Here is an 8,653-nt window from a genome sequence, read left to right as displayed (position 1 = left end):
AACTTATCAACCATACAATCTAATTAAATAATATATCTACACCCCACCCCCAACCCCTCACTCCCTAAAATGATATAGTCCCCACTTGTTTTTCTTATTAAAATATTTACTCAACCCCACTTATTTTATTACTTTATTTCATTTAATTTTTTTCTTCTTATTACCCGTATCCTACCAACCAAGTGTATCTCTTAAATAAATCCAAAAGGGAGTAATTCGGACATCACCCGAACGAAACACTAGTTATCTTTATTAAACTTGGTGCAGGTCAAAGAGCACCAATAAAGTATACAAATCAAAAAAAATAACAAGGAATAAAAACAGCCAGCCCCACAATATATCGTCACCATCTTTCTGCATTAAGCTTCAAAGTTCAAACTATCAACTCTCCCCTCTTGCACAGTTGTGCACCCCCCTATCATATGAAAAAAATTTAAAATACTCGTACTCCACTTCCTATAATGACTGCTTCCTCCCTAATTTTCTTCCATCCATAATCATTTCTCTTCTCACAAACCCAGACAAACTCATAAAAATGGTATTTACAATTACAAACAACTCTTCATCTTCTCCTCCACAACAACAACCACCCGATGATATCTCCATTTTCCTCCGCCAAATCCTCCACGGTTCATCTTCCTCTTCATCACAACCTCAACCGTTCATTTCTGCGCCTTCACCATCTCCTCTCATGAGGACGCATGCACAGGATCAACTCCCCTGTTTCGCCTCTCTTCTTCAGAACATTCCTGCTTCTAACCGGCTTGCTGTCGACCGGATCTCTCATAATAATACTACCTTAAACGGCGTCATTTTTCCTGTCCCTGCCGCTTCGAATTTGTCGTCCGAGTCGTTATCCAGTTCGGCTCAGTTACGAAGCTTCGATAACAACGATTATGCTGAAGATAACGAATGCGAAAGCGAGGTTCCCTTTTGAAAAACAACAACACGTCAACACTCTTTTTTATTTTGTTTTGTTTTATTTTATTTTAATTTTATGTTCCTCTTTTTAATTGTTGCAGGAAGGGAATGACGTGGCGGTGGGAGAGGAGGAGGAGACGAAACAACAGCAGTTGCGAAATCAGTCTAAGAGAAGCAGAGCTGCTGAAGTTCATAATTTATCCGAAAAGGTTTTATTTATGGAAGCTAATTTAGTTTTAATTAATTTATATATTTTATGAAATATTTATAACCTTGTTTTAATTGATTTGTAATTTATGAATAACAGAGGAGGAGAAGCAAGATCAATGAGAAGATGAAAGCGTTGCAGAATTTAATCCCCAACTCAAACAAGGTGAATTTCCGTTGTTAAATGTTTGGATTAAGGTTATGGTCCGTTTAACTTATTTTGAGTTACTTTAAACCAAAGAAGTTTATCTAAATTCAGAAATAATTTTTTTTTTTTTCTTCTTACATTTCATTTTTCACCCACGAATAAGTAGTTCGAGTAAAATAAGTTTAGATATTCCATCCGCTCCTAAATAAGTGTCTAGTTCCCATAAATAGCGTTTTCTTATAAGCGTCTAGTTTCCATTTTTATACATATATCTTTGCCGCATTTCTATACACTTTTTCCACTTTTCCACGCATTTTTCCCACTTTTCTATAAATCATTATTACTTTTTTCTTACACTTTTTCCACTTTTCAATCCTCACGTCCTTTTTATTTATACTTTTAACATTAAAAAATTATATATTTTTTCCTTTCCCCAAATAAAACATTATCAGTCATTACTCTTACACACAATTCAGTTTTATTAAATCTCGTGTAAATATCCAAAGTGGACACTTATTTATTAACGGAGGGAAATTATGTCGTTATTTACATGAAACAATTGCATTTTAGACACTATTTACACAATTTTTTTGACATTCTTTTATGATTTATTTTAAGAAAAACCATAGTTTTGTTTAATTTTTTATAATTTTTTCTTATTCATTGGAGATATTATTGTTTGAAATCTTGTATTGATAAACGAGCTTAAATAACTGTGTCATTTAAAAAAGAACCTGAGGAAGTATAACTTAAATAAAATAAGTCGAATACTCCCTCCGTCTCTTTTTGCTTTTTACGTTTGTTGTTTTGCACGCGTTTTAACTATTAATTAATGTGCATTGAAATTCCTCTATTTTTGTATTTTAACAAAGCAAATTACGTTTATTTATAATGTTTTCACTTTTATCGAAATTCTGACACTGAGAATATGAAAAACATTTAATGTCCCAATGGAAAAGTGTGAGAGATTACATACCCCAATGAATTTAATTGGTTAAAATAATTTTGGTCACAAATTTTGATAGAATATTAAATAATTTATGTGATAATATAAAAGGAAATGTAAAGAACATTTTGAGATACCCAAAAAAGAAAACGTAAAAAACAAAAAGACACGGAGGGAGTAGAACGGAACATTAGACACCGAGAGCATATATATATACTTCGTAATGTTTTTTTTTCTTGTGCGACTAAGGTTATTAGCGCAATATACATTACAAATAGTGGTAGAATTTAAACATGAGACATATTGTCTACATAGGTCTCAATCTTAACCAATCGGATAAGGTTTCATTGGTTATTCTTCACACACTATTGTAATTTAAAATTCAAAGTCATTTATAATCTTGTTAGATTGTTCTCAATTGATGTTCATAATTATAAATTGTTTGTTGTTGATTATAAATGACGAGAGTAGACGGATAAGGCTTCAATGCTGGATGAAGCGATAGAGTATTTGAAGCAGCTACAGTTGCAGGTTCAGGTATGCACTTGAATGTTATCGTGTTGGTATGTGTATATTCTTTTAAATATTGTTTGTGTTTTCACTATACTCTTAAAGCATAAATAGTTAAAATTTCAAACCATAATTATTAATAATCATGAGGTCGATGTCAAGTTGTCAAGTCTTAAAATCAAATTACCTGCAAAAGGCTAACGTTAGAGTAGGGCACATGCGTACCACTAGGATTGAGATTTGAAACCTCTTACCACTAGACAAAGACTTACTCTACCTTATCAAATTGTACGTTCCTGGAATTTTGATCTTAAGAGGTATTAATGTTGAACACGAATTTCCACGGTGACTTTAATCGGTAATTAGATGACATGATATACACAGTAAAGTCAATGTCGGAATTCGGGTTTGAGTTTATAACTCGACCAAAGGTATTACTCCCTCCATATTTTATTAAGTGGTGCATGTTCTATAATCTATCGCATTTTGTTAAGGCTCCAATTTCTTGGACTTATCTTGACTGAACTTATATTATATGAACTTATCTGAACTTATTTGAATTTAACTGAACTTATTTTATCTGAAGAAAACTTATTTTGTTTGAAATAAACTTATTTGTGTGTGAAAATCTTTGAAAAAAACTTATTTTTGCTGAACTTATATTATCTGAACTTATTTTTTCTGAAATAAGTCAAAATAAGTCTAACAAAACAGGGCCTAAGTGACGCACTATCCATTTGTTGAAACTTTCCCTCTTAGTAATTTTCTTCTTTCCCCGTGGACCTCACTAGTCTATTATATCATACCAGTCATATTTAATACTTCCATTATCTTTTACTCCAATTGCGTAATCTACACTTACACCCCCTTGTTTCTTTGTTTAAATAAAATTAACTCACATTCGTTAAACTCTGTGCCGACCGTAGTGCGTTACTAGCTAAAATACAAACATAAAGTTTTCACAATGTAGTTACAACAATTTCTTTTATAAGGTAATTTTTGACAAATTTTTCCGCTATTCATTCATGATAATTTTGATACGATTATTTGTTTGTTTTCATGGGGTTTTGGAGACCCCTATATTGAGGTGCAAAGAATTCTGGTAAATGGAATGAGAGTTGCGGGATTAAGTATTGGATGAGATTACTTTAAAAAATGTTTGTTCTACTCCCTCCGTATTTATTTAAGAGATACACTTGGCCGGGTACGGGTATTAAGAAAAAGAATTGAATGAAATAAAGTAATAAAACAAGTGGGGTTAGATAGATATTTTAATAAGTAAAACAAGTGGGGACCATGTCATTTTAGGGGGTGGGAGGGTGGGGGATGGGTGTAGATAGATTATTTAATTAGATGGTAGGGTTGATAAGTTACGGAGTACTAAAAATAACAAGTGTATCTCTTAAATAAATACGGCCAGAAAAGGCAAGTGTATCCTTTAAATAAATACGGAGGGAGTATTTAGTTTGAACTTGTAATGGTAATAGTGCCGGATTAGTTTCCGGTCAAAGTATACCCTCATCAAATTTGTTAGTATACCCTCATCAATATACTCTACCATAATAATTGCCAATGCAACAGGCAGGAAGGAAACAAGAAATTAAGTCCATCAATTATGATGCATTGATGGTTACAAACCAAATGGTCTTCTTCTGTAATGTATCCTGGTTTTCAGGAAACAGATTAGAGACTTAGAGGTATGGCCATGTGGTGTCTTCTTGTATGCTGCTGCGGTCATCGGTGCTAATATTCAACCGATCCATTCCCCAAACTCGATTAATATGGGTGCTTATGTTTCAAATTCATAGATTATTATGGTTTTTTTTTTCATATAATTAAAAAGCATCCGAAGATGATATTAATTATAGCCAAAGTGTCTAGGTATGCAACGCGTTTAGTGTAGTACGACAAATACGGGTTACCTAGATCCTACTCTGTATCCTCGCCCGTTTGGTAGCCGGTAAAAACGTTGGGAATGAGAATAAAATCAAAGTGTTATTTGACAATTAAAAAAAATGATGTCCATGGTAATGAAATTGTGTCTCAAACTTGTTGGTTTTCTTCGTAAATTTGCATTCCCACCTAATACCACTTCTCAAATGGTATTGGACGGTAATGAAAATTTATAAAGATAAAGATACTCCTTTCGGTTTTTTAATACTCGCAATGTTTGTCACTTTCGCTCATGATATGTAAAACTTTAATCACTAATATCTTTAATTATTTTAAGCAAATATTATAAAAAGTTAATATTTTGAAAACACAAATTGAAAAGAATCTAATAAAATCTCACATGACTATGTTTTATCTTACATATAAATCACCAACAATAGTAGTCAAAGTAGAATATGTGAATAGTGTAACATATCCAAACGTTGCGAGTATTAAAAAATAGAGAAAGTATAATTTTGAGTGAACTAACGTTATCATGGGAATGAATGTTGATTTTCCTTACAAATTTACATACAATTTTTTTTTTTCCCAGTAACACCATTTATGCCAGCTATCAAACACGCCGTTAGAGTCTCAGGCTCCTTTATGTATCCTCCCACTTTCCGTAGAAGATTTTTGGTAAACGAGTAGAGAATGTTGAGCAACATCGTGGAGTCAATTAGAGTCATCATTAGAGTACTAATCTCACTCTTTTTGACAATTAATGAAAATTTCAGATGCTATCAATGAGAAGTGGATTGAATTTGCACCCTATGTCTCTACCTGAAGGACAAGAGATTTTGCACCCTTCTCAGATTTTTCAAATGGGGAGTGATGATTATGATAATGACGGTGGTGGTTCCTATGATCTTAACATGACAAATACACTAAACACAATACCAGAAACATCAAATACTATGTTGAATCTGCCCAACCAGTGTACTTCCTCGGTGAGGCCCTCTTTACCGGCTCTTCCTAGCAAAACCGATGTCGAGGCCATGTCGTTTGGACTCGAATCTTGTGTTCCTGCTAATTTTCACCCGTTGCAACTTCGTAACTCTGCACAGGTAAAATTAAATTTGTTTAACCAAAATCAACTGACCCCTTTAAATAAACAATACATTTTATGCCATCTTTACTTGTTTTGTGTGAAGGAAAGAAGCATGCCTCATGACAATATTGCGACAAACTCTTTAGGTATGTTTTCTGCCTTGCTATGTGTTGTTTACATTGCTGTTAATTTTATTTCCTTTTGCGTATTTTTCATTAGGAAATTTGGTGATACACTACCTTTAAGTTTAGAGGTTTTGTGAATTGCTACCTTTTAAATGTTAAATTTAACTACCTTATATGTTTGGTTTGTTTGACCAACACTACCATTTTGACGTTTGTCGTTAAAATTTTCCGTGTGTGGGCCCCACTACAGCGGTTATTTAATATATAACAAATGAACAAAACGGCAATTGAACAGAGCTATTTAGAAGAATAGAAGAAATACACGACGGAAAACATTACCGACCAACGTCAAATGATAGTGTTAGTCAAACACACCAAACTTATATAAGGTAGTTAAATTAAAAAAATAAAATAAAATATAGCAATTCACAAAACCATCAAACTTAAATGTAGTATTTCACAATATTCCGTTTTTATTAAATAAGATGTCCAATGAGTTCAGTTTTGAATGTCGGGAAATTTTGAATTTGGGTGTAGTCACAACTTCTACGAGGCTAGGACACAACTCTGTTGACGAATGGATGCATCAAAAACATGGATCGACTATTCTTGAGAGTAACTCGGGACAGAATCATCTGATTTCCAGTAACTTTAGCGGGTATAAATAAAATTGAATTTGATGATAATCTTGTTGGATGAACCCCATATTTTATCATGTTTTACATAGAACTCTGATTTTATTATGACGTTTTGCATCTTTAACAGGCTGTTAGGATCAACTAGTGGTGCCCAAATGACAAGATAAACCAGTCCAGCATGACAACCTTAGTCGTCTTAGCTAGGTTCCGTACTCCGTATGTATTTAACTCCCCTCTGTTCCTGTTGATAGTTAGCCTGTTACTACCAATATTGATGATAGAGTTTGATAAGAGAATCGAATCTCTCTTTCGTTCACTACCACCTTAATTAATGTAATCTTTTGGGTTAGTCTGAATATTTCTTTAATCCTGTTTAAGGAAATACATTATGATTTATGTCACATGATGCACACTGATAATGTGATTAACCTTTTGTTCTGTACAATGCACAATCACCCCACCCCCCTTTGCTTTTTTGGTTTGGAGCATATATGCATGATCGATTGTTGTTTTCGCTCAACCTTTAAGGTTGTGTGTATTACTTGCCACATTCTATTGGGTTTGTATGTTATTCTGCATAGGCCTGGTTATTAGATAGGATAGTCTAACGGGTAGTAGGCTCACAGGGTCTTTAATCTTAATGGACAAGGCTCTTATAGTGTCTACCATATAGGGTTAAAAGCAACAATCTAATTTTTTTTGGTGTACCATACGGTTCATTCTTATGGCTAATTCGGGGTGAGTTTTGAGTGGATAGGTTTCAGTCCCCTCCCAATTGTTGTTGCGAGGGATCGAACACGGGTTCTCCCTACCAAGTTCAGCCTCAATCACCACTGAACCAACAGACAATTGGTTAAAAACAACAATCTATGGGTTATTATTTTCTATTACCGAAACAAACATTGAGATCAGAGTGGGTTGGGTGGAGGTCACTTATTATGAGTCGATCAGTTAATTTTTTTTAAGGAAAGAAAAATGAACTTAGGAGACCCTTCGACCAATTGAGATGAAATACTTTGTAATTACTTGCCCTTATCAACAAGTTACTCCGTACAACATATTTTGGGTGTCAAGTGAGCGCAACAAGCACATGTTAATTAGTTCAACCAACTATTAAAAATGGTCAAATTGAAGTACTTCCGTTATTATATACTCCCTCCGTCTCGGAATATTTGACTTGTTTTTCTTATCGGGTCGTCTCTTAATACTTGACTTGTTTCTAGAAATGGAAATATTCTAACAATATTATATTATTTCTCACTCCACCCCTATTAACCCACCTACCTCTACTCCATATAAAAAATAATTAAAAATTCGGATTTTTCACCAAATGCCCCTGAGGTTTACTTTAATGCACCAAATACCCTTAAACTTTCCAAAATGCACCAAACACCCCTGACGTATGCAATAATATCATTAAATTGAAGGAAATAATGCCCTTGGTCCAAGTATGCATTCTATGTTAAGTCTAATAAATGCGGTTCATTATTAATTAACAAGTTAATAATTCAGTGAGATCAAGTGAGCTGAATGCCTAGCTAGAGGCCGCTTCAGTTCAAGTGGAATTAATGATATTAATCCACAGCTTACTCTTGACTGAACCCGTAGGGTCACACAAATAGTACGTAAACGGATCAAGTATTTAAAGGCATTAAATACTCCATCTATGAATATTCGGAACCGACGGATCTTGGTTTCAGTGGGAGCTAAGATCGTCACAGGCAAGAAATGAATACTCCGGAAACGATGATATTGCCGGAAACGGAAATATGGATCGTATCGGAAATATGAATATTATCCAAGTCGTAGATGTTGCCGGAAACGGAAACATGGTACGTATCGGAAAATATTATTGGAAATGGAAATATTACCAGAATCGGAAATATTGCCGGAAACGGAAATATTGTCAGAATCGGAAATATTGCCGGAATCGGAAAATAATTCCGGAAACGGAAATATTAAATATTTGTTCGAAACGGAAATTAATTCCGGAATCGGAAATATTAAATATTGTTCGTATCGGAAATAGATTCCGGAAATGGAAATTTAATCGGAAGCGTATCGTACGAATTAGCATCGGACGAGGCCTGCCGGACGAAGGCCCAGCACGAAGCCAGGCCATCGCCCAGCAAGCACGCACGCCACAGCCCAGCGCGCACAAGGCCGCGCATGCGT

General features: G+C 34.3%; 1 protein-coding gene across 4 annotated transcripts; it reads left to right on the top strand.

The window, feature by feature from the left end:
• The first annotated feature begins 314 nt into the window (after nucleotides 1-314).
• LOC110777493 (transcription factor SPATULA) lies at nucleotides 315-6,916 on the top strand. Of its 4 annotated transcripts, XM_021982102.2 has the most exons (8): nucleotides 317-925; nucleotides 1,023-1,130; nucleotides 1,229-1,294; nucleotides 2,694-2,759; nucleotides 5,402-5,731; nucleotides 5,819-5,861; nucleotides 6,378-6,498; nucleotides 6,606-6,916. In XM_021982102.2, the coding sequence occupies exons 1-8, from the start codon at nucleotides 536-538 to the stop codon at nucleotides 6,643-6,645; spliced, it is 1,164 nt and encodes a 387-aa protein (XP_021837794.1). In that variant the 5' UTR covers nucleotides 317-535; the 3' UTR covers nucleotides 6,646-6,916. The 4 variants fall into 4 exon arrangements, with proteins under 4 accessions (XP_021837797.1, XP_021837795.1, XP_021837796.1 ...); XM_021982105.2 differs by lacking the exon at nucleotides 6,378-6,498 and having other exon boundaries at nucleotides 315-925; nucleotides 5,824-5,861; XM_021982103.2 differs by lacking the exon at nucleotides 6,378-6,498 and having other exon boundaries at nucleotides 315-925.
• The last annotated feature ends 1,737 nt before the right edge of the window (nucleotides 6,917-8,653 follow it).

Source organism: Spinacia oleracea, chromosome 3 (assembly GCF_020520425.1).
Source record: "Spinacia oleracea cultivar Varoflay chromosome 3, BTI_SOV_V1, whole genome shotgun sequence".
Classification (NCBI taxonomy): Eukaryota; Viridiplantae; Streptophyta; class Magnoliopsida; order Caryophyllales; family Amaranthaceae; genus Spinacia; species Spinacia oleracea.
This window is presented reverse-complemented; position numbering and strand designations above follow the sequence as displayed.